The sequence below is a fragment of the Tinamus guttatus genome, unplaced genomic scaffold (genome assembly GCF_059628265.1).
Source record: "Tinamus guttatus ecotype Peru unplaced genomic scaffold, ASM5962826v1 Tinamus_guttatus_pri_ptg000287l, whole genome shotgun sequence".
Lineage (NCBI taxonomy): Eukaryota > Metazoa > Chordata > Aves > Tinamiformes > Tinamidae > Tinamus > Tinamus guttatus.
This window is the reverse complement of record NW_028288821.1, coordinates 5,611,415-5,637,187: the sequence shown is the minus strand read 5'-3', so window position 1 is coordinate 5,637,187 and position 25,773 is coordinate 5,611,415. Positions and strand designations below refer to the sequence as shown.

The following is a 25,773-nucleotide window of genomic DNA, read 5'->3' as shown; positions in this document are numbered from 1 at the left end:
GGAGGTACTGTAGAACATTCGGCCTAAAGAAATGGGAGGGGAAGAGACGCCTGTGGGTCAGACCCCTTTCAGCTAAAAAGTTACATCCGTATGAAGGTTATTGGGTTAAAAATATCACACCCAGTGAAGTTGCTTTACATTTGGCGGTAGATAGGAGCAGAGTGTGACCATTAGTCGTCTGGTGGCTTCCTGTATTTAATACCAAGAAAAGAGGGATGGTGAAAAGCCTGAGGGCTTAAAGACTATGGAGGAGAAGGAAAGAACTGGATGCTGGGGTAGGGCAGGAGGGAGAGAGTGGGAAGGAGGGCAGGAGGAAGAGCAGATGAGTGCCTGCAGGGGATGTGAGGGGACAGAGGAATAAGTGGGATGTGATGAGTGGAGGACAGTAAGCTGGAGGCCATAAGCAGGAGGTCAAACCATTCCTTCTCCAGGGGAAAAAAAAATTGCCACTTAGCTGAGTCATGCTTGCCTGCCAAAGAACTGCTGTCCTGGCGTCATGAGAGGAACGGGGATGGCGCAGTCGAGAAGAGCAAACACTTGCCGTGTTCTCTGTCCGCCCGTGGTAGCGGTGCTGGGGTGGTGTGGGTGGCCCTTTGCGGCCAGCTCGCATGGCGGGGACTGAAGTGCCTGGGCAGCTGGAACCTTTTATAAAACATCACATAGAAATGCCCTGTATAAAACCATTAAATCCAGCCGTTCATTGCTTTGGAGCAGTCAGGCCTTCACATTACTTTGAGAGTTTACGTAAAACAGAAGTGATTTGGGTTGCAGGGCGTAGACAGAAACGTCAGTGTTTAGATGGAGGGATGTTACAAGGAGGTGTTTAATTTCCTGTTTGATTTACATTTTATCAGGTTGTTTTGGGATGGAGGGTTTACATACACAGGCTCATGGCAGAGATTTATGAAGCAGAAGAGCCAAATCTTGGGGGAAGTGAGTGAGAATACTTGTCTTGTGGCAGGGACGGCCTGGAAAGGACAAATGCCATTTTTGATGGAATGTTTTGTGTAACACCTTGTTTCGCTTATAGATTTAACTGTTGTTTTCAACTGCATTTGATGACCCTTTAAATCTAACTTTCACTGTACTCGCTCACAAATGACAAGGTAGGGGAGCCAATTTTGATACCTACAATAAAGTTGAATCTGCGGAATGGAGGCAACGTGTTGTTGCTGGCAACATCCATCCTAAGAATTAAAGCAACAGCACCTTAGAGGAAAAAAAAACATGCAATCATATTGAACACATTGCTACTGTCTCTATCAAATGCCCAATGAAAATAATTCATCAGTTGACACACAAAGGGTTTTGGAGTATGGGCAGAAGGTGACAATTATTTACTGAGGATGCATGCGACGGCGCAGAGGAGGGATGAGAGCTGTCCAAGATGCTCTGGATTTTAATTACGAAGTGGAGAGCATCTTGCAACTGTGGGAGGCTATAAGATAGAAGAAAAATGTGGGGAGACACTTTCCTCCACTGCAGTGACTTGCATTGCTTGCATTGACTTGCCTCCTGGAGCTGCTCTGTGTGAAGAGAGGCCCCAGCTGTGAGGGATGTGGGTATATATAGTAAGCTCTGCCTTTACATGAGACTTTTAGGTAAACTCATAAAGTTGGCAAGCATAACACTAAAACACCTAATGAAACTGTATATTATTAATCAAGTCCATGAGCATAGTGCAGTATATAAGAAGGCTGGTGTGCCAGAAAAATGGATTTCACTATGCTCCTGCTGGAAAATGGATTTCACTATGTATGCTCCACCTCACCTGGTAGTGGTAGGAGAGGGAAGTTTGCGTGTGAAATAAAACACACACTAAGTTGTCTCCATCGAATCATTTTTAATGCGTGTGGATGGCAGGCAGTAATGCTGCAGAAGGCAAAGGCAGAAACTGAGCTATTGCTCCTTACTCTCCCACTGATGTGTAGCTATAATGTGTACTCTTTTTCCTATTAATATTGATAAATGGCAATGCACTCATACCTAGAGATCTGATGTGACAGACATGGTACGAACTTCTCATATGTCCTTGGAGCTCCCACAACTGTTAGTGTGAAGCTGTCACATCAGATTCACCAACCCAGCCTGCTCAGGACCACGATGTGCAAATCAGATTCACATTATACCAGTAGGAAGAGGAGCAGGGGAGAGATGGGATCCTGAGAAGCAGAGTGCTTGGTTTAAAGACTGGTGTGATTTTGTGCTTTCAACACATTTTGTGTACCTTATTTCCTGAATTTGTCCTATCAACTTTTGCTCCCTGCAAATGGGCACTTTTATATTTCATAGAATCATAGAATGCTTAGGGTTGGAAGGGACCTCTAGAGATCATCTAGTCCAACCCCCCTGCATACGCAGGGACACCTAGAGCACGTGGCACAGGACTGCATCCAAGCGGGTTTTGAAGATCTCCAGAGAAGGAGACTCTACAACGTCTCTGGGCAGCCTGTTCCAGTGCTCTGTCACCCTCACTGTTAAGAAATTTTTCCTTAAGTTCCTATGGAATTTTTGATGTTTCAGTTTCCGGCCATTTCCTCTAGTCCTATCAGTGGCCACCACTGAAAAGAGACCATCCCCGTCCTCTGCACTCCCTCCCTTGAGGTATTTATATACACTGATTAGATCCCCTCTCAGCCTTCTCTTCTCCAGGCTGAACAGGCCCAGCTCCCTCAGTCTCTCCTCATAGGGCAGATGTTCCAGGCCCCTGGTCATCCTTGTAGCCCTGCGCTGGACTCTCTCCAGCAGCTCCACATCCCTCTTGTTCTGTGGAGCCCAGAACTGGACACAATACTCCAGATGCGGCCTCACCAGGGCTGAGTAGAGGGGCAGGATCACCTCCCTCGACCTGCTGGAGACGCTCTTCTTAATGCAGCCCAGCATTTGTTCTGCTCCTTTCATTAGCTTGTTGTTCTTCCACTGTAATGGCAAGCATGCTTGGTGGGATGGCAGATCCCCATCTCAGCAGCTACAGATATGCTACTTGCATAAAAGAAAACCCTACAAATAGCTTTGCGCAGTATTTTTCAACCACATGATAGTTGTTTCTGGAGTATACTGCTTCTCCAGGGAAGCTGAATCCTTGAGGTACCTGCTGATAGGATGGATGGATGGATGCATATGTGTTACCTGCTACGTTTATCTGTGTTTGGGAGCCGTCCACAACTGTCGTTATCATCACTGTGTTTCAGTAAAGTCTCAGAACCTAGATTCCTGGAGCGCCAGGGCGAAGGCAGCGGCTCTGCCTTGCTTCCATTCATTCTTTGCCAGGGCAATAAAAGTGGACTGCAGTGAGTCAATGGTCAAGAGCATGAGAGATGAGTGACCACAGAGTTGTTTCAAAAGCTGTTAGAGGAGAAACTTGACTGGCTTTCAAGTCTTTCTCCTTCAATAAGATATTCCAAACTCTGTCAATTAAATTGGAGTGATTTAAAAACAAGAGACTAATAAAGCCCCTTTTTATGGATTTCTATCTCTTAGTTAACTGTGGGCTTAAGTGAAGCTTTTCCAATGGTAATGGTATCTATGGGATTTTGTTGCTGTGCAGATTCTCTGTTTCTTAATAAAGATGGAGCTGCTGGTTCAGTCTTTTGCCCAGTGAGAAGACAGGAATAGGATCTGTGTCCTCTCCCCAGCTGCCTCTTCCACAGGGCTTGTAGGAACGTCATTATCTGTAAAACTGCTTCCTCCAACGTGGTTGAGTTTGACAGCAGGTTCAAAATGTGTCTGGAGAAGAGAAGGGCATGTGAACAGGCTCACCCCTGCATGTGCTGGGTGCAAAGTCAAACAGGACTTAGTAGCTGGATGTGAAAACTTGATTAAAAAAAAAAAGAGTGAATAGGAGAGATGGTACTAGTTAGAGATGGCCTATGAAGGCCTTTTGATGAAAGTAGGTCCCTGATTTTGGCAGCTGTGATATTGATTGGAAGAAATCAAAATTGAAATGCACCTTCCAGACCTGCTCAGAATAGGGATGATGATTTCATTTTGTAGTAACTTGAGTCTATTTGTGAAGTAAAATTCACTTTGATTGACTTTCTCTTTTTAAAGTACTATTTTGACCACACATGATTGTGAAAAGTTTTGTGTGAAAAGCTGTGCAAAAAATAAGTGCGTGTTAACGTTTTGCCTCTAGCCAACAAGAAGAAAGAGAAAGAGCGTCCTGAGATCTCTCTTCCTTCAGACTTTGAACATACAATTCATGTGGGGTTTGATGCTGTCACTGGAGAATTCACAGTAAGTAACCCCTGTATTGCATGCTTTACTAAAACTTTTATTTTGCGATGGTAAGAAAAGCCTTCTGTTGCCAGAAACTTCAGATGACAGCAACCAGGCTGTGAAGAAAGAGTTTTTTATTTGTGGGGCTTGCAATTTGGCGTGCTTCACTTCTGATTCAGGCTCCTTTTTTTTTTTTTCTCCAAGGATTATCAGCAGAGTATCTGTGGAAAATGAGAACTAGGGAGAACGTAGGTGTTTGCTTTTATCAGTCCTCTAGGCTGCTATAGGTTTTGGTTATTTGCTGTCCTTAGGAAGGCATAAAAATCCTCACACGTGCACAGTATATGATTTTCTCTAGACAATCACCCCTAAAATGCAAAGTCCAACTGCTCTGCAGACAGCTCTTGGAGATGGCTCAGAAAGCTGCAGTGTTGTGGAAGGCTGTTTATTTTAATTAGCTTCCAAAATATTTCCATAGGTTAGGTGATTCCACGTGTTTCTAGCCCATATGCAGTAGTAAAGGAGCAGGCAATCCCAAATTGTATAAAGCATTGTGGAAAATGAGTCTGATGGAAACTCCTTGGAGTTTGCAGGGGACTTCAAAGCCTTTTCTGGATCAGTGAAGCACAGGTGACAGGCAGCTGGCCTTCAGTTCAGCTGGGAAGAGAGAGGGAACCCGAGTGGCTCCCCAAGCTGCCAGTACCCTGTGAGCTAAGTGGTCAGACTGTGTTACCATCGTACGTCCAACTGTCTTGTGTGCTACCGTCGACCGGCTGCATAAACCCAACAGCCAGGATGGGACAAATCAGCTGTCTGGGCAGAGGAGGAGCTGTTGCCAGAATTTGAGCCCCATGTGTGATTTCTTCCTCACTTTTCCTTAGAGTACTACTTTTTTCCTCTCAAAAAGTTTCAGAAACCTGTAAAACTTAGCATAGGAGTAGCAGTAGGATTCAGCATAATACAAGCAAAAAAAAAAAAATCACTTGTTTGATGGTAGCGTGTCTTCAAAGAAGAACTGAAATTGAGACATCCTTGGTCATTTGCGAGAGTTGTACTTGGAGTGTATAGATTAGTTTATTTGTTTTTAAAAAATAGACAGCACTTACAAAATCTACCTTTAAAACATATTCAGTGCTGATCTCCAAGGCTTGATTAAATGGTCATTTAAAATGTCCAGATGTGCTCATCTCTCTCCAGAAAATATTCATAAATCTGCTACTTCTGAGTTTTCCAATTTTCCAATTTTCCAATTGTACTGTCCTGGTTTTTCTCCTTTTTCCTCTGTCTATCCCTGTAGCTGCTTCATTGTGCAATTTAATTTTCATTGCTGTTCTTCATATCTTACTACCACAATTCTGTTGTTTTTTTAAGTTACCCTTTTGTATTTGCATCCCTTACTTCTTTCCATCCTACTACATTTCACTGCTCTCCCCACTGCACGCTCATTTACTATTCATCCTTTTCTGTCTTCTTTCTGCTTTTCACCCTTCTGCCTCGATCTCTGCCCTCACTTCAGACCCTTCCAGCTCGCACAAACGAGATGGGGCACAAGCAGATGTTTGGCACATGGGTTGGTGACGATGGGCCTAGTTAATTTTGTGTCCCTGCTAGTTGGAGCAGAAAGGAGGGAAGCAGCAGTTAATACATTTCAGTTCTAAATACTTTCTACTGGTTCTTCTAAGATTGCTGTTAATGTAACTTTTATAAGCTACCAGGTCAAAACAGTTAAGAATCAAAAAAGCCTGATGCTATTATGTTAGGTGCTGCATGCGCAGGGCCCAGCCTTTTGCAGAATGCAAGACTTGTTCTTGGCTGAATTTATGTAGCTTAACTCCTGTAGCAGCAATTGCTTTTTAATACATTTGTCCCTTTCACAGTGAAAATTAGCTGGGTAGTCGTTGCTACAGTGGTGCTTATTGCTAAAACTGGAAGGGCAGCACTGCAGACTGAACAGCTTCGAACATCCCCAGGGCCGGGTGGCCCCGTGCAGGTTGGTAGGACAGGGCTTGACTCGCAGGCCTTAGTGGAGCAAAATGTCAACCAGACCAATGGAGTTTTGCCATCAGCCCCCAGATAATCCCCAGCTACAAGGACTGTGTTACGTTCAGCACCTCTGATTTGTCCCAACCTGGATACAACTCCTGTGTCAGCCAGGTTGTCACGTGGTAAGTACCTTTTGCTAAAGGGACTGCCACTAGCCACCATGCAAAAATATTCCCACTGTCTAGTGATCACACTGTCTGTCTCCTTTAAAAAGTTTGGAAGTGCCATGGGAATGTGCAGTAAATGTGCAAATAGCTATTTTTTTTTTCCCAAATAGTTGCCAATATCATCTGCTTTACTGCATTGCAATGCACTGAACAGTTTTCTGATGCCTAACATTCATCCTCTTGGCTGTATGACCTGATTGCTATTAGTTGCATCTCAGAAACAAAGTTGGGAAAACCTGCATGGGCTTCTAATACTTGGCTCTTAGGCTTGAGCACCAAAGCGTGTTGTTAATCATGAACATATGTTATATCTCCATTTCACTGTGCTTGGAGCAACCACCCTTGCTAAAAAGTAGGGTTTAAAGTGCAAAATAAAATTGTTAGGAAACTATTGGTGGGAGCATGCTTCTAGAGCTTAGCATTGATTTATTTTGAAGAAACAGTTGCATTTTCTGAATGGAGGAAAAGGTGTGGTTTGCACTGGATTTTGAAGCGCATGCATTTTTGAAATAGCTACCCGATCCCCAATTGAGGAAAAAAACTGGTCACCTGCCAATCTGTTATAGTTTACACGTTCTGACAATAGCAAGTGGGAGAAAGTTGTGGGTATTATAAATCCAGAGAAGCTGCACATTGTTAATCTAAGCAAGCATTTTAGAGCTGTCCTGGTTTTCAGACTGGCACATGTCGGTTATTTGGATTATAGCAATGCATGAACTCCTGGTGTGAAAGCTGAGCTTAACAGCTACTTTCTCCATTGCATTTTGTAAACTCATGCACTGGCCAGTTGTCATCTGGGGACTTGAGAACCACTGGACAAATTTGTGTAGGATCATTCAAAACTGCTAGCTTGGCTTCAAAAACTAGCTGAAACAGCTGAAGCCCAGTATGTCCTTTTATTATATATATTTTTTTTAATTAAAAAGAGGAATCGCAAGTAATTTTTCCAGTTGCTTGCCGTTAATCCTCATTAATGTATTTTTTTTGAGGGAGAGAAAAACTGTTTTAAAAAAAGGAGGGGGAAATGATGCTTCCAAACTTTGGAACAGTTGTGATTTTTCTGTTTTTCCTAAGCCTGCCTCCCTGTAGCCTGTCCAACACCTGATCTGTTTGATGTACCTACCTCATAACTCCCATTTTAGATGGGATTTTCCCCATTTTAACCCATTGGTTTCATCTCCTACCACCTTCTAAGTTGTCCCACATTCTGTTTTAACTTTCTTTTCTTTCTTTATTTACGTCCATTACAGCCAGATCTCTATGGCTCACAGATGTGCACAGGGAAGCTTCCAGAGGTGCGTCACAGGCCCAAAAGAAGCTTGCATCAAAGTGCTTCTTTGAGATGTCATAGCACTGCAGCAGCAGGTTGATGTGTGTGCAGTAGATTTGTTGCTTGGCTTATCCCACTTTTTTCCATCAATCTGAAACTCTGGAGGCCCATGTCACACATTGTTTTGCCGAGAACTTCTTAGGAAAAGGCCATGTTAAAATGTTTATCTAGATTGGGGTGGCGCCAAGGGTAAGCATAAATGCACTTCAGGTGTAGCTTTTGTTTTTTTCTTCCCTAAGCCCTATGATTCGCTGATAGATGTTGGCTGTGCAGTAAATGGGGAAAATTATAGGCTCTCAGATTTAGGAAATTATACTGGATATTTAAAGCAATTTCTCATCAATATAATTTCAACGCAGAGTTGCGGCTTTCAGCAATTGGACCAATTTTCAGATGCCACCCTCGCTCTTAATGTGTATGAGAGTTGATGCAAGGCTTTGGCACTGTCAGTCTCTCTTCTGACTCCCCAGTTTCCATATATTTGCAGCAGAGAATGTAGAGAGCTTCAGGAGCTCTAAAATGAGGCATCCTTAGCAGCAGCTGCGTTACAGCTGAGTGCTACAGTTTTTAGAATTTAAATGCAGATTCTTAACTCCTCAGTTCTCTCCTGATATGCTGAAAATAAGTGTATCAGGGTGGGATTTACCTTTTAATCAGACAGCAGTAATCATTTCAGCAATGTGCATTTGCACTATTAAGCATTAAAAATCCAGTGTAAAGCTCCTAAAATACACTATATTGTCCACAAATCTAGAGTAGTCTTGTTATGTCTGCATTGAATCACCAGGAAAACAAGCTAAGCCTTAAATCATTATTCCATGGAAGAGCAGATTTGATTTAAAGATGAGTTTCATGCACTTTTTTTCCTGTCACAGTCATAACTTTCTTTTCTTTTTAAAGTTGGATCCTGGTTTTAGCTCTCTATTTTGATAGAGAAGAGAATGATTGCATCTACTGTATTAGCTTCTAATCTTAACTGTAAGGTGTCAATCAAAATTTCTGAAAGCAATCTTACAGGTAGCATGGGATCTTGGTAAAGAACTGTAGTACTGTGACTTTTGGATTATCTAAATTAGTATTTTTTCTGCTTGACATCTGCAGGGCATTCCAGAGCAATGGGCCAGGCTGCTACAGACCTCCAACATAACAAAACTAGAGCAGAAGAAGAACCCACAAGCAGTTCTAGATGTCCTCAAATTTTACGATTCCAAAGAAACAGTTAACAACCAGAAATACATGAGCTTTACTTCAGGAGGTAAGTCTACATCTCTCTGCAAAAAAGAGAGTGTCAGGCCCCAAAGGAGGGAAACTGAAGCTCAAGGAAGTTCAGTGTCAAGAAACAACTTCAGAAAAATTGCACTCAGAAAGATTGTTCACTGATGGAATGAGTTAGTCCCAAAAAAGTAGTTGAAAGTATGACGACTTGTCAGTTGTTTTCAGAGATAGATAAGACGCTAGATGGAACAATCGCTACCATTTTTATTCAGAAACCATGAGTATCAATAGTCAAAAATAATGTTTACTTTCCTTTTGCTGCTTGTTTGCATCCTCATTGCTTTAGTGTTCAGATTGAGATACAAGGTACATGTTTTTGTCCATTATATAAGTAACTCTTGGATCCTAAAAGCAATAGACTGCAGCCTCAAAGGACTTTTTTGGTACTTCTTGGTTGAGAAGAATTTTCAAAGAATTTTGTATATCATTTATAGCCAAGATTAGTTTGCTATGCGTAAATGCACAAATAAATACCAAACAGTTGCTGTCATGGTGTCCTAAAAAGGGATTTGGCCACAACACGTGATAAGGACGGTGGCAATGTGCAGGGTAACCTCCATAGCACATTCATGCTGTGAAGTTCTTCGGATTGTCATTTGGGGAATTACTGTTGAAGAGCCTAGGGATGTGATGTTGCTGTAATTTTTCCCTTAGTTGTGAACAATCTGCAAAACCATAGTGGAGCATTGCAAAAGTGAGAAAGCAAGTACATGCACTAAAATGCCAGTTGACTTTGCGATGAAATGCAAAGTTCAAATCGGTTAGTGTATGTTACAGAACTCAACATTTGCGTTGCCAAAAGCTGGGAAGATGGATGGATTCCTGCCCAGCATAATAGGGAAAAGGGTATAACATCTTCATGCTGTTGTGCCTATGCTGTGCCACAGCTGAGGACAGTTTTGGGAAAGCTTCCATGGAGAAATGTTTTCAGCAAACTAGGGAGGATCAGGGCAGGCATTAATGAGGGGATATTAAAAGCTGCCTTAGCGCTTGGGCAGAAGTCTTGGATATTAAAGAACAACTTGCATTTTCTTAACTGTATTTTCTTGCACTTTATTTGCTGGCAAAACTGTGCAAAACTATAGAAAAAGAGTAACCTAGCGTATCATACTGTCCTCTTGCTTGCTATGTTAAATAACTGTTTTTGCTGAAGGGATATGAAAGAAAAATGATTTCAGTTTGGATTTGCCTGCTCTGTGGGATTCCCCACGAGAGGCACTGTTGTAACAAGTGTCTGGTTCCTTTTCCTTGCCTTTTGCAGATAAGAGCGCCCATGGATACATCGCAGCGCATCCTTCGGTGAGTGTGAAAGCAAACTTCTACCTTTGTAGCGCTTAAGGACCCCGGTGCAGGCTGTTGGCTTTGAATTTTGTGAAAGTTGCCAACCTCTTAGGCTGAAGGAAAGGACATTTGTACATTTCAGCCTCTTTGCAGCAGCAGGAAAGGAGTCACTGGCTGTTTTCTAATTTTCTGCGTAAAAAATTCTAAAAACAGAAGAAATTCAGGATCTGCAGAAGATAGCTCCATGTTTTTAGCCATGGTGGACTACATAATTTGCAACAGTAAGCTGTACTGTCTACTTAGGCTGTTCTAATATAGTTTTAACAACTTAAAATCCATTTCTATTAAGTTTTATGCTTTCCTTTTAGTACAGCTGGATATGTAGCTGAATCTAAATAAAGTTATAATTGATATGTAACTCACTGGAGCCACTGAAAGAAAGTTTTAAATAATGATCCACTCTAATTAATACTGAATTGCTATAGAAATCTCAAAGATGTGCTCGTGACATCCTCATTAATACTGACCGAATTTATCAGTGTTAATGTTAGTGCATTAAAGAGCAAATGATTGAATGGGGATTTGGCCTTTATTTTCAAGGGTTAAGCAACTTAATTTTAGGTTTGTGATTACACAGAGGAGAGTGTATATAATGAAACGAAAATCACCATGGAATAGTCACACTTGCAATTTTAAATTGATGCCACTTCCATTATCCTTAATAAAACAGACTTTTAAGAGGAAGTTTGAATTTCACTGGAGCATAGTAAGGCCTCTCAAATAGCCATTTCCAGCAGGGATGGAGACACTGGCAGTGCTATGGGATTTTGTTGTAGCAGAGACAACCAGCAATGAGACTGTTGGGATGATTAGAATATCTCGTGTATCATTCTCTGCTTTGGCCCTCTTAGCAGCCGGTTTTATCCATTATCTTTAAAAGTGGGGCAATAGAGCTGCTCCTTCTGGAAAAGGTGCAGTTGGATATATCCACCAGTGTGTTGAAGTACAGGGGAATTAAAACAGAATGCAGTGATCTGAGCAGGAAGGCATGGGGGGAAGATTAGTCCCTTTTCCCCCCTCTCCAGTGGCCCTTCCAGCGCTGCCCTAGATGATACCATTTAAAAGATGATCCCAAAGAGGTACAAATGGGTAGAGCAGCCCATTTGATCCACTGCAGTTCAGCAGCTGCGGAAGCTGCGGCGGGACCCGCGCCTTCCCAGTGGAGTCAGGGGCACTCGGCGTGTTGGTGCAATAAAAGCCAAACAAATAGCAAAAATATCCAGGTGTTAGCTTGTGATTAGGGAAATATGAGGATGGTGTGGAAAAAAAGGAGCTGCTAAACAGGGAAATTCAGTACTGTGCAAACATGCAATATGATTACCCCAAGGGGAAAATAATATAGAAGCAAATAGCCCTTCTCTTCAAAACCAAATTCCCAGTAAGACAGTGAAGGAGGCTTTGTGCTTTAAAGTGCAATAATTAACTTAGCCAGAAGACACCTGTTAGTCTAATTAACTGTTACCATTCCTGCAAAAAAAAAATGCCAAAGCCGTTTACCAGAAACTACGTGGCATTTCTAAAGATATATTCAAATATTAGTCTTCATTAAATTAGTCTCTGACTGAGCATGGAAAGAAACGATGTAGTTGTTTTTATTTAATTCAGTGCTTCAGCCATATTTATAGGACAGAGTTCAGTAGCCCACTGTAGTTTACTAAACTGTAGTTTACTGTAAATAAGAGCAAAAATGAAAAACACAGAGATGGATTAACCAAACCACATGGTAATTTATAACTGTAAAATTGTAGTTTGCCATGTGTGACTTACAGCCGAAGCCTCTAGGGCTCTAGGAAAGTATGGATTGGTTTGTCACACCCAAATGGACTGAAGTTATATGTGATTATCAATCCTCTCAGGTGCCAAACACAGGAATTATCGCTTGTGCTTCTGTCTCTCCGTAGAGCACAAAGACTGCATCAGAGCCCCCACTAGCTCCCCCTGTTTCTGAAGAAGAGGATGAAGAGGATGAAGAAGAGGAAGATGACAATGAACCTCCACCTGTTATTGCACCACGGCCTGAGCATACAAAATCAGTGAGTCCCAGCTTTGGTTAGGACTGGTTATTGTATAATTCAGAGCTGAGTGTTTCTGATCAGCCAACACATGCTGGTTTTGGATGAAGATCTTGAAGGCTGGAGGCCTACCCTGGGTTATTGCTTCACCCAAGCCACCGACACCAGGAAAACTTGCTTTGTTTCTTGTTTAATTATCAGTTTCCCAAGATAGGAACTCTGAATTTTATTTTAGTGTCAGATAAGGGTAGCATTATGTATCCTGATTCTAGTACTACTGGAGTAAAAGTGAGCAACTTTATCTGAAGAATCTGTGTAGACCCCCACAGTTGTTGTTGGAGACAGGCCAGGAGAGGCAGTTCATATGCAGGAGAAGCCGTTCCCTGGAGGAACACATCTTCCTCCACTGCTCATAGAAGGAGCTAAATATACAGCTTAGACCATACTCCTATTTTTTCTAGACTGAAGTAGGCTTAGTTTGGTGAGAAGAACCCAAGTGCACCTCCGAAAGACTGCCATGAAGTTCCTAATTCCTAATGCTGCTCCCTAAAGTCTGAAACAGTGGAGAAATGTCAGTTCAAGAGTTATGATCAGCAAAGAGGTATACTCCCTGCTTCTATGCAGACATATATCTTATCGGCTAAAATGAGTTTTATTGCTCATTTGTTTTGTTTGGTCTGCAAAGTCTCAGAGCCTCTGGAGGGTGAGCAGCCACTGGTGCCATCCATGGAATTTTTAACAGAGTTCCATCTAAGGCGGCCTTTTATTACATGTGAAAACAGATGAGCCAGGGGTCAAGGCTGCCAGGCCCTGAACAGATTTGCTCCTGAATCCCTGACGTGCAGTAAGTTCATCCTCTCAGTCATCTTTCAGAAAACTTACAAAAATGAAAATTAAAAATAAACTGGATATGGAAATGTGTAAAACTGGCCTTCATTTTTGCTCAATACAGTTGAGCTGTGGGATAGTGAAAACAAATATGTTGAGAGCCTGCATATCCAAGAAGCATAATTTGGGCTTCATTTGTTCGTAGTGTGATTTTTAGGCAAACACTATTGTAAAGATTTGTGTTTGAAATACAGTCTCAGGGGTATCTCTGCAGGATGCCTTTCTGACACAAAATATTTTCTTGTCTCAGATCTACACACGCTCTGTAATTGAACCTGTTGCGGCACCAGCACCAGCTAAAGAAGCTACCACCCCCCAGCCTGAAAACTCAAACACAAACACTTTATACAGAAATACAGACCGGCAGCGAAAAAAATCCAAGATGACAGATGAGGAGATCCTAGAGAAGTTGAGTAAGTATTCAGTATGCCTTGCTTGATAAGGCAGGGTAGTGTGGGGGTGTCTTAGGACTATGTGTACCAAACATCCTCATTTTGGTGGCACAGGGGCACCGGCAACTCCATATCCAAACTGTTATTGCGCTTAGAGGAAGAGAGCGCACTGGGCAGCCCTTCTGCCTCTCAGGGCGTTTATGGCCGGGTCAGATTTGTCTGAGCTTCCTTCTGTGCTGAAGGCCAGAGAAGAGATTGTTTCTGGTTGAGCAGAAGATTGTGCCCTGGTGAACGGCCTAGTGAGCTGCTTTCTGTTGAGGCCCAAATTCAACAGAGTATTTGGGCTCCTAAATTCTGTTCAGGCTCCAACTTCTCATCAGTCATCAGAGCCAAAATACAATTACTACCACTAGTACTGTGCTGGATTTTTTAAATAAGAATTGTCTGTTTTTGTCAGAGAGCACTCCTTTTAAAGAACTTTAATTCATACCATGGGTAGAAAGGACATGTGTTTTCAATGTACTCCAAAAGAAAAGGTTTAGTTTTATAATAACCTTTGTTACATTTTTTCAGCTATGTGCTCATAAAGACATGTCCAGGGGCGTGCATGCACGCCGCTTCTGTGTGGCATGATCCCACAGGATTGCCCTGCAGGCATTTCTTGGGAGCTGCCCTGCAGCACATCCCCTGCGTGTTCCGCAGACACGAGGCACTTCCTCATGGCCAGTTCCCAACCAGCCGATACCACTGGCCCAGTCCCCGCACGGATCATGTTCTAGGAAAACACCCCAAGCTGCTGTGTGGCTCCTGATTCTACAGCATAAACAGTGTAGTAGTTTTATTGCACACAGTAGCTGCCAGTTTTATATTATCAGATAATAAATATATCCTTGGGTTCATAACACAGACCAGCTCAGCCTGGTCCCTGGTATTAAATGTGAGGATTAGTGGATTATCTACATCTCCTTGTGTTTGATCTCCAAGCCACTAATGTTATGACTTTAATGGTGACAGCCCCTTGTAAAGGGATGCTGTCTGGCTGTGGCTTCAGCCCAGCAGTGTGTCTGTGTCATTCCTGTGCTGGACTAACCTCTGTCCTAACTGCCCCATCGCTGACGGCTGGTGGGACTGCAGGTGCTGGAGCCTCGTATGTGGGACTGCAGCTGCTTATGTAGAGTTTTAGGAGTTTTTCTTTAGAGAAAATGAAATTCATTAATGCATTTACTCCAGAGTTGGTAGTTACCTGTATATCACCTTATAGCTGAGGCTAAATTTTTGAGACAGGCTTCCAACATGAGATTTGCAGGTACATTGCGTGCATGAACATAAAAATATGTTGTACATAAGTGTTATTTTTTTTTTGAGCTTCTGGGTAGCACAGATCAGGACTGAGCCATATTGCAGGTTTTATCTTTGAATGTTACATGCTTGTATGTATTTTCTTAAGATTTTGGTACTCAGCCAGGTCTGAAGGTCTGGCTTCAGCAAATTGCAGTGTAGACACTGAAAATCTTAAGATTCCACACAGCCATCCAAAAGCTGGATGATGCCCTTTTATTATAGTCCTGGGCTAATTATATTTAAGCATATGTGCTTTTTTATTTGTTTAACCCATATGACTCTTCCACCTTGCCTACTTCTTCCACAATTGGTTTTATTCTACTTTTAGGAAGACTTTCCCTTCTCTCTTTTATCTTAAATAGCTTTCATAATTCTTTTCTGCTTGAAATAACTTGTGGATTTTAGAGCCACTTTCATTATAAGTTTTATTAGGAAGTAAAAACTGTAATATTGAGATAAGATCAAATGAAATTCTGCCTGTGGTGAAATCTTGAATATGTTCCACTGTAGTTATAAGACATAAATGGCCCAGATCTGCTTTCTTAAATACTGCCTTGATAGAGGAAAGTGCTAAAGACATCAAAATAGTTGATATGTTTGTCTTTTGTCCAGAATGGGAAGTGCTTTTCTAAACTGCGGCCACACTCCAGGCTGTTGGTTTCAGTCCTATTACATTTGATGTGCATGAGAAAACAGCCACAGGCAACTGACCTTCCGAAGTAGCTCCGAAGTAGCTACTCAAGATCTGAAATCTGAGCTGCAAAATCTTTTGGAAAAGGCCTACTGAGAATATTTGTAGTTCAGTCTCTCTTTCTCTTTTCTAACACGAGCTTCTGGCATTTCTCCTGGTAGATACATTGTGCCATTAACTAGCTGAAAATAGCACCTGGGCAGACAGTGACAACACGGTATTTTTCCTGCCAGCCAGCCCAGCCCAGGATCACGGCAGTGCTTGGTTTAGTGCTGCAAAGACGGGCCTGTCTGAGGGTGGCGGCGCGCGGCCGTGCGAGCATGAGCCTTCTCCCAGTCACATCCTTGCCTTTCGCTTGGTTTAAAGGCAGTCCCAGATTCCTCTGGTCGCGTTCTTCTCCACAAGATTATTTTATACAGAAGAACCAGTTCAGGGAAGTAGACAGCAAGCTTTTCTTCCATTGCACATGTCAGTGAGTTCCCACTTTGTATATTCAAGAAGTTTTGCTGCTAAGCAGTGACTACAACATTTGAATCTCAGTGCTGGCTACTTTCATCCCTTGACTGGGGCAAAATACAGGAAGTTAACTGACTCCCAAAAATGTATTGTCTATAGCTTGGGCTGCAGGCAGTGCCGTTGGGATAATTTTCACAGGTTGGGATGGCCGGGCAGGATCACTTCAGGCTGCGTTGGCTTCCTCAGCCCGCAAGCTCCTGCCGAGCAAGGGAAGCCTCTTGCCCTGCAGCTCCCCATTAGCGCCCTTGCCGTGGCCAGCGAAGGTGTTAGCAGGGTTGGTACCAGATGGTCTCGATGCCTCTTCTTGCTACACTGATGGGCTGGATTCTTGGCTGTGCATCCTGCCAGATGCCCGTTTGGGTGCTAAAAGCATCCAGAGAAATAGCCTGGACAGAGGAGAGAAATGTGTAGGTTGATACTTGCAGCAAGAGGCACATCACGTAGTTTAGATTTGGAAGCACTTGTGAGTGAATAGGTTTGTGTTTGTGATGGAGGAATGTTGCCAGATCACTCAAAAAAAACGTGCAGTCGCACGTTGGGTGTTTTTGCTCCTGAACTAATCTTCTCTGAGGAGTTCAGTGATGTGCATTCTGAGCTAAATCTTTAGAAGGCATTTGCATTGCCATTAAACTGTCAGCTTTTGCTTCTTGTTGTTTGTATTTTATCTAGGAAACTAGTGGACCAGAAAAAACAATATTGTTTTTTAATTATTCCTTTGGATTTGTTTGAGTTTCTCAGATTTTGGCTTTTCCATCTCATACAAACAGACTATCCTAACTGGGGCTTTCCTTCCTTCTCGTTCAGACTGGCTGCACCTCGGAGTGTGCAGGAAACCACATCTGTGTGTTTTGATTTTAACGCTGAGCGGCCAGTGCGCTGCAGACCCGCCTGGGGAGCCGGCCTGTCCCGTGCCCCGTGCAGGGCTGTGCCCGGCGCTGCAGCGAGGAGCTGCCGGGAGGTGGCAGCAGCCCGTGCAGCCCGGCTGCGCCGCACAGCTCCACGGCGTGTTGTGCAGCGGCCTTTGTAACAGCCCTGCTGCAGAGTGGGGCTGTTGTCACTGCCCGTCACGGGTCCCTTTTGGTTGTGAGGATCAGTATGTGGAGACTGCGAGTCTCCTTTTGTGGCGTGCGACTTCAAATGACTTGGCCTCTTCCTGGCTTAGCCTCTGCAGTGAATTCTAAGGGTCATAATTCTTAAAACCCCATAGTAGTTAGTTATGATGTTAGCTGCTCTAATTCAAAAGGCAAAAGCATTCTTTTGGTGAACTACTGAAAAGTTGACAAGATCCCCTCCTGGAAACACTTTATGTTTTTCCTGTTCTTTAAATGGCATCTGCTTATAAAAGGTGATTCTAAAACCCAAGTTGTATTTAATCTTTGAAAGTATTAAAGACTTTGTAGAATCACACAGTGATTATTTGGAAGGGGAAAAAAAAGTCACTTTGTTATTCCAACTCTTGTTAGCACTTAAGCAGCAAGCACTTGCACTGGTGTTCATTCTATATTCATATCTGTCTTCTGTGAGTGTTTCCTCATGCTCTCACTTTCCTGCCTACTTCCACGGACACAGGTGCTCTTCAGAGGGCTGTAGAAACCAGCCTCTGGGGAGGCCACCAGCATTTGGGGGCTGAAGGCCAGCAGCTCAGAAGCCCAGAGTGAGCGGTGAGGGGTCTCAGGGCAGGAGGAATCTCCATTTTCAAGAGAGCTTCTTTAATTTTGTTTCTTGCAGGAAGCATTGTGAGTGTGGGGGACCCGAAGAAGAAATATACTCGATTTGAAAAAATCGGCCAAGGGTAAGTCCAGTCATAGTTACTTACACAAAAATACAGGTCAGCTACCTTGCTGGTGTGGTATCAAGTGTGAAGTTAGGCAAGATCCAGCACATTTGGACCCAGAGCTTAGCTTCTTTTGTGTTGACCAGTATTTTCATAGTAGTCAAAATGAATCATCAAATATACTACTGCTGTTAGTGCCTTGTTTGCTAAGACTATTAGCACTTGGAAAAATTTTGTTGCCTTAAAGAGCAACCTAACAGGTGCCAGGTAGGTAACAGCTAAGATTAACATTTATCTAATATTTTACTAAAGAAATTCTTTCAGTCATCAGGGTTGCAACAACATAGTTTAGAAACTTAAACCGGAGATTATTTATCTCTCTTTTCTAGCATAGGCAGTAAAAACAACAACAAAAAGTCCACCTAATATGCAGTAATAAAAAAAAAAAAAAACAGTTCAGATACACAAAGTGCTTGAGGAAAAAATACATCATCTACCTGACATTAGAACGTTCTGGAATCCTTCAAGTTTTAATAGTTTGCTAAAATTCATCTGCCAAACTATTCCATTTTGAAATCCAGCTTATTATAAATAGGATTCTTTTGAAATATTTTATGTGAGAAAGGAAGAATTGGGGAAATAACATCAAAATTCAATATTTGTCTTGCAAATATTATCCAGGGCTCCCTACGCAAAGCTTCCTGGGCTGCATTGTAATCCCAGAGGGAACTCCACTTGTGCAAGACCAGCATCACGCGGCTGTCATCGTGTGACAGTCGTCTTTGACACAGGTGGATACTTTTCTGCCTTAACTATTTTGTCAGATTTGAACTCAGGGTAGCGTGTTGCTGACCTACAAATGGTATATACTGAGGAAGGCCAGCCACGCTTATGCTCTTTCTCTTGCAGGCTTTATGGCAGAAATATTTTATTTGGTAGGGCACTTGTGGGAAGATGATTTTGTGCCATTCCTTATATAACACTCAGGCTCCAGCTTGGTTTCTACCCTGAGCTTTGGTTCTTACTGTCATTTATCAGTGGACACTTCAATTTGTGCTAGTTTCTTGAAAGAAAAGTGTTGACTGAAGTAGAGAGATTCAGAATAAATGTGTGTGGAGGAGGTTATTGCTGTCACCATGAGAGAGTGATCATCGTATCTGTCTTAAAAGGGCCTCTAAACTGTTGTCCTTCAGCTTGTAGTACAGTCTGAAGATTTCTGTACCCTGGGAGCAGAGGAGTGAGTGTGTGTCAGTGTAACCAGCTTGTGACCCTAATGCAGCCAGGTTGACTTGTGGAGCTGGGGGTCAGATCCTAAAAAACCTAAAATATCATCCTGGGGACACTGTATCGGATGTCTTTAGTATCCGAGTTGCTATTGCAATGAACAGTTGAATGTGAGACCGTTAACACACCTTCATTTGGGTTTCAAATACATGCAAAGCTCATTGGTTTGTGCAAGACTTGCTCTGGCTCTTATTATCTAAATTACAATATTTTTCCTTGCAAATGCTAAAACAGCAAGTGCATTCGCTAGAGTACTTCCCTCAGATCAGTTCATCCCACAGGATGCACATGAGGAATGGTGCACTGTGGGGAAAGGTGACCTATTGTACATCTCTGAACTTCTTTCAAATTACAAATGTATATTGAAGAGCATTCAAGCATATTAGACAATATTGGGAGCAAGGAAGAAAAGAAAAAGGCAGTTTATTACTGCTGGGGCTGTGGCTTTGCAGTTGCAGAGTGCCTTGGCTGCTCAACCTAAATGTAGGAAAACTGCTGATCACCCTCTGCCTGTGATCCATGTTCTTTCCCTTTGGTATTTTACACAGTAGGAAGAGGTAAGGTAGCAAGTGGGGGAGAGGTCTGCAAGAGAAGAGCCAGAAGAGCCTCTGTCCACACCTTTACCTCTGAAGTAGAGGTTGTTCCTGTATTTGTCAAATATTGCCCTACCTTCAATAGTGCAAATAGGAAAATAACATCTGGTCAGGACATGCACTTGATTTCAAAGTTAGTTAACTAGTGCTTGATAAAGAGGCACTGCTGGCTCCAGCAGTGCTCAGCTCCTGCTGGAAAGATAATTGAGTGTGGAGCCATGAGCAGTCTGGGTTTGGCTTCCTTTTTTTTTCTTTTTTTAAGCTTGTACTGCCCTGCATCACAGTGACACAGATCTAATTGCTGTCTCTGGTACTTGCCTAACTGCATTAGAACCAAGATATTACAGAAGAGTTTAAAAGTTAGATACAGATCAGAAATTATAGCTGCTTGGAAATAAAAGTCCCTAATGCAGAATCACAGAGACCTTGCAATTAATTCACAGCTTTACTTAAATTGTTCACCTTTATCTAAGCTCTTCATAGATGGCCTGGAGCAAACCAGAAGCGTCCTTATTTAAATAGCTGTTTTTAAATAAACCCTGACAGGAGTTTGCTCGGGAGGTACAGCACATGTTAGCAACCCAAAATAAATGGTTTTGGCTTTTTATGAAGCAAATTGGATTAATCTCAACAATTAGTCATAGGAAAATGCATTTGCATTTATATTAAAAGAAGACACAGCATGCCCGATGATAACATTGTTCTTGACATGGGCGCACGGTCCCCGGTGCCTGTTGAATTAAAGAGCTTTGGAAGTGTTTCAGCCCGCAGGTAAACAGGAGCGAGCGGGGTGATCGCGTACGACGGAGCGCACGAGCCCCTCGGGGTTTCGTTGTTCACGACGTTGCCACACGAGCGCTCCCGCTGTCCCGGCTCCGCGCTTCCCGGGCTCTCGGTGACGATGGCAGCGAGGAAGAGGCAGCCGGGAGGGTGCGCGAGCCCGCGGGAGCCCTTGCTTTGCACCGCGACGGCGCTGCCGCTGAGCGTGGCCTTTCCAGCCCCTCGCAGCACCACGAGGAGGAAGCCGCTTCCCTAGAGCAAGGCCGCGTCCAGCCCCTCCTTCGGAGGGGATTCCCAGAACGGCTCTGGGATGTGGGCTCAGTTTTGCCCATTCCACATCCGAGGTGTGAAAAGGTGTGAGAGGTGGCCAGGCCGCCTGGTGCGTTTTGTGGAGAGAGGGAAAGAGAGAGGGAGAGGGATTTTTGCTCAGCTCCTGCGTCAGTGGGGCCTGGCGCTCTGCGTGGGCTGGCTGGCACATGAGCAGCCCGGGCTCCTTCTCACCCCTTGGCCACTTGTTTTTTTCCCCCTAGGGCCTCGGGCACCGTTTACACAGCAATAGACATCGCCACGGGACAGGAGGTGAGTGCCCGCGCGCCCTGCGCTCGCGCTGCGTGTCCGGCACGTGGGAGCACGGAGGCGGCTCGTCCTGGGCACGGGCTAGCTGCAAAAGAGCCCCTGCTGGCAGTGGCGCTCAGGCCTGTTCAAAACTACTCAATTTTTATTGCCAGTGGAAAGATACTGGTTTAGAAATTGTTGTTTCTGTTCTTCCCCAGTGCAGATAAAGATAGGCTCTTACAGAGCATGTTTGAGTATAGTTTAACTCTGTAAATTTACAGCATAGAACCTCTCTGTGGGTCTGGCCATAGATTGATGAGCAAGGCAAATTGCTAAATCTAAAGTCTGTCGTAAGTAAAGGCCTTGGGAGAAGTCTTGTCACAGGTTCCCTTGCTGGCATGAGGAATAAATAGCTGATGAGGCTGGACAAGCTTTATCTTTATTAAGAGCTACTGCAAGGAGGGAAGCAATACCCCTTGGAGACAGGCCCGCTCACTCTGTCGTAATTACTGAATATATTAATGCAACAAGTAGCTGTTGGAGGCTGCCTTCTTTCAGTCCCAATTTATCTTAATCTTTAATTCAGTAATACTAGTTTTGGCATTTTTTTTTCTATGGTGTGTTTCATCTTTGAAGTATAATACAGGTACTAGGTAAGGATAGATTGTGTTTAGGAAGCAACTGCGTGTTTCAGTCATATTGAAGCCGGTTGGTTGTTACCTCAGGATGTCACTGCAAATATCGAAGATGTCAAAAGATCAGAGTTGCAAAGTTAAAATGTCCGAAGTTGGAAAGGTGGTAATTTTCAATGTCATTTTAGGTGGCCATAAAGCAAATGAATCTCCAACAACAGCCCAAAAAGGAATTAATTATTAATGAAATCCTGGTCATGAGGGAAAATAAGAACCCCAATATTGTTAACTATTTAGACAGGTAAGTAGTGCTGGTGTTAACATTTTTAAGTTCATTTACACACTGTAGGCCAAATGTTTAGAAGAATGGAGAGCCTTTGGTCTCTAGCAGACAAATAACCTGCTTGTTTTTGATATGTACAAATATACATATATATGTGTGTATATATATACACATATAAACACATATACATATATATGTGTGTGTATATACACACGTATATATATATACACACACGTAAGGGGAGATTGCTCTTCATCTGCCTTAATTTTCTTGCATATGCAGTTCTAAGTGTTTTTGAAAATCTGGATCAGCCATATCTTACTAAAACAACGCCTGTGACTCCACTATCTCCAAGATATTTTAGTGGGACATATTTTCTGTGTATTCTGATAAATGCTGATAAATTATCACAGGAATTATTTCCCTTGGAATATTCCCTTGTTTTCCACTGCTGTGGATGCCAGGAAGACAAGGTTTTTGTTTCCACACAAACATAGTCTTCCAATTTTTATATTGTTTTTTTTTTTATTTCTGAGTGTACTTTGTGTAACATTTTTCAACCTGTTGATGAATTTCTTTGCTCAGTTGTACACCTTGCCACTGTTGACAGTTATGAAAGTTTTGTCCTGCTATTTCTGGAGTTAATCATGACATTTCTGGATATGTTAAGATGATGAATGAGATGATGTGATACACCTTGGCTGAACATTTATCTTTGCCTTTACTAAACTGCATTTTTCACTTGCTTACCGTGTAAGATCTACGTTTTCCCCTCATAATGCCTTTCTCATTTGGACTACACAGATTCTTTCTAAGGACTATATAGCCTAGAAGCAGTGTCTGTTGGCTTTATGCTCTCTTCATTTAAAAATGATCAGAAAGCAAAAATCAAGTGTGTTCTTTTTCACAGGATAACTTAGCCTGCAAATAGAGCACATTCAACTCTGTCGCTGTCTTCTTGTTCCAGCTACCTGGTGGGCGACGAACTCTGGGTAGTTATGGAGTACTTGGCAGGAGGCTCTTTAACTGACGTGGTTACGGAGACCTGCATGGACGAAGGGCAGATAGCAGCGGTCTGCAGGGAGGTAAGGACGCTGCCCGTGCTCACCGTCGCCTGGGTAGGATGGGACTGGGAAACAGGTGCTAAGAAGAGTGATTTCATGTTCAGGTCTCCATTTCTGGGTTGTTGTGATACAGTTTGGCTGCCTGTATCACTGCACTTACTATACTCAGTTATTGTACTCTCTTATTATACTCACTTTTTTTTTTTGAGTTTTATTATTCTCAACTTCTTTAAACGTTTGCTTGGGGCATGCATGTATGTTATCCCATGCCTATAAAAGCAAGATGCTTGTAGCAGAGTTTTATAATAATAGCAAAGAAAAATAGAGGTTCATTTGTCAGAGTCCTCCCCTTAAAAGGATAGCATTCCATCCAAAAATGATGATTGCTTCTGAAAAACTACTAAAATGCTATTTTCAAATCTCCTGTAGAAAGAGACACAATAAAATCTTTGTCATAAACCTTCTCCCTGAAAGTGATCCTTTTATCCTGAAGGAAGTGAGTTTTTCATTTTTGGCAAATACTAGTTTGTCATATGGACAGAGTGAGCAAATTCATACAGCAATTAAATCTTTTAGAGATATTCCACTCTTGTGTGATGAAATCGGATCATTATTTTTCAACTTTGTGTTCCTTTTTTCCTGTATCAGTGCCTGCAAGCTCTGGATTTCCTGCATTCAAACCAAGTGATCCACAGAGACATCAAGAGTGACAACATCCTCCTCGGGATGGATGGATCTGTCAAACTGAGTAGGTGTCCTTGGCCGGGCAGCGTGTTCACAGCGCGGGCTGCGGGGCGGCTCGCCGACTGCCCGTGCCCAAAAGTGCTGGTGCTGTGCTAATGCCCTGACCTCTGCTGCAAGCCCAGGGCACAATTCTGGTACAGAGAGGCGGAAAAAAGTATGAAGACTGGCCTTTAATTGCTTAGGTGCCTCCCAGAGATTTGATTTGAACTTTCAAGGGAAGTATTTACTGCATTTTTTTTTAAGTGGCTAATTTAATATTTACTTGGCTACACTATCAGCTAAAGAGAGCATGGATGCTTTTCCAGATAGATCCAGCACTACCTTTTGGGGCACAGAGTGGGGGTTTCTCTTGCTTGGTTTCATGCTTTATCTTGGCTTTAATGACCCTTCTTTTCTCCGCAGCTGATTTTGGGTTCTGCGCGCAGATCACCCCTGAGCAGAGTAAACGCAGCACAATGGTGGGGACTCCTTACTGGATGGCACCAGAAGTGGTGACGAGAAAAGCGTACGGCCCCAAAGTTGACATCTGGTCACTCGGGATCATGGCAATAGAAATGGTGGAAGGAGAACCTCCTTACCTTAATGAAAATCCTCTCAGGGTAAGGTGCAAATCAAATGAGATACCCCTCTCTTTTTAATCTGGCCCATGCTCATCCCGTCAGCTTGGACTAGTTTCAGCAAGGGCTATTTCTGAAAATGTTGCAGCATTTCAGCATATACTGTAGCTTTAGGTGCATAAATGGGAGAGCCTCAAAAGAGAAGTGATGTGGAGCTAGTTCAGGAATGTGTCATTTTTGCCTTCAGCGATGCTTAAAATTTCTCAGGCAGATTTTGAAGTTGCTTTCAGCCATATCTCCAATGACAAGAATTTTTCAGTGGCAAGTTTCTCCAGCTGATGAATTTTTATGGAGAGAATTTTATGGAGAGAATTTTATCTTATTTGCAGGGAAAAGAAGTATTTTCAAATTCAGATCAGTGTGGATCCTTTCAGGAAATATCCTTGGTTGTAATAATGCCACAGTTATGTATTACCAAAACATTTCCGCAAGTTGCAGTTTAGCATAAATACCTGTGCTAAACAGGTAGTAAACTGATTTTTAATATTTTTGAAGTTTTCCTTGTTACTCTAAGTACTTTAAATGAAATGACCTGTTCATACCCCAAATGGTTATGTGTTATGGAGGAAGGCATACCAAGAACAGAAATAGAATTGCTGGTCTGGCTGCTCGAGTTATTCTTCCTTAACCTCAGACGTTGGTTATGGCTCACCTGGAAGCTTTGGGTTGACTCCTGCAAAGATTTGCTTATCTCTTCTTATTGCAAAGTATTTTTCCTCTCGGTCTGCATTCACATTCAGCTATTCCCACCCCTGCCCAGGTTAAATTGCAGAGAGGCTCTTTTTCTCTGTCCGTGCTTCCCTTCCTGCTAGAGCCTAGACCACCTTGAACACTCACAGTTTGGAGGCATCCTCAAGGTGTTGGAGGTGAAACATGAAACCCAGGCATCTGGAGCTGGCAGCCTCCGCTTTTGTCCTGCTTCACAGAGATGGTTGTCCCCGGGCTAGGAACAGAGGGCAGTTTGTGAAGCCCTGCCTGAAGCACCCGAGGTTTCACCTAGCATTATTGGGGTAAAACAGCCCCAGCGGACGCAGGGTCCCCTCAGAGAGTCCAGGGAAAGGTCGCAGCTGTCTCCAGCAGCTCCTAAAGCAGGGTTGGGTTTTGCAGCAAAGGGTTTCAGCTGGTGGAACACGGTAATTGTTGGGTTTAATAGTCCCATTTTGTCGATGTTCAGGGACTTCTGCGGAGCTTGAAAGCAAGAGACTCCTGGTTTATTTTATGAATGATTGTTAT

At 42.9% G+C, this 25,773-nt stretch overlaps 1 protein-coding gene across 3 annotated transcripts in view; it reads left to right on the top strand.

The window, feature by feature from the left end:
* The window catches only part of PAK3 (p21 (RAC1) activated kinase 3), a 107,234-nt gene that overhangs the window by 77,536 nt on the left and 3,925 nt on the right, over positions 1-25,773 (top strand). For 2 of the 3 annotated variants that reach the window (XM_088527523.1, XM_088527522.1), the window contains exons 3-13: positions 4,136-4,236; positions 8,860-9,013; positions 10,295-10,332; positions 12,276-12,407; positions 13,525-13,687; positions 17,943-18,006; positions 21,176-21,224; positions 22,021-22,133; positions 23,083-23,200; positions 23,828-23,927; positions 24,326-24,522. In XM_088527523.1, the coding sequence (XP_088383649.1) occupies positions 4,136-4,236; positions 8,860-9,013; positions 10,295-10,332; positions 12,276-12,407; positions 13,525-13,687; positions 17,943-18,006; positions 21,176-21,224; positions 22,021-22,133; positions 23,083-23,200; positions 23,828-23,927; positions 24,326-24,522 (1,229 nt within the window). Of the gene's footprint in view, positions 1-4,135; positions 4,237-7,678; positions 7,724-8,859; positions 9,014-10,294; positions 10,333-12,275; positions 12,408-13,524; positions 13,688-17,942; positions 18,007-21,175; positions 21,225-22,020; positions 22,134-23,082; positions 23,201-23,827; positions 23,928-24,325; positions 24,523-25,773 lie in introns of all 3 variants that reach the window. The other variant, XM_088527524.1, reaches the window with a different exon arrangement.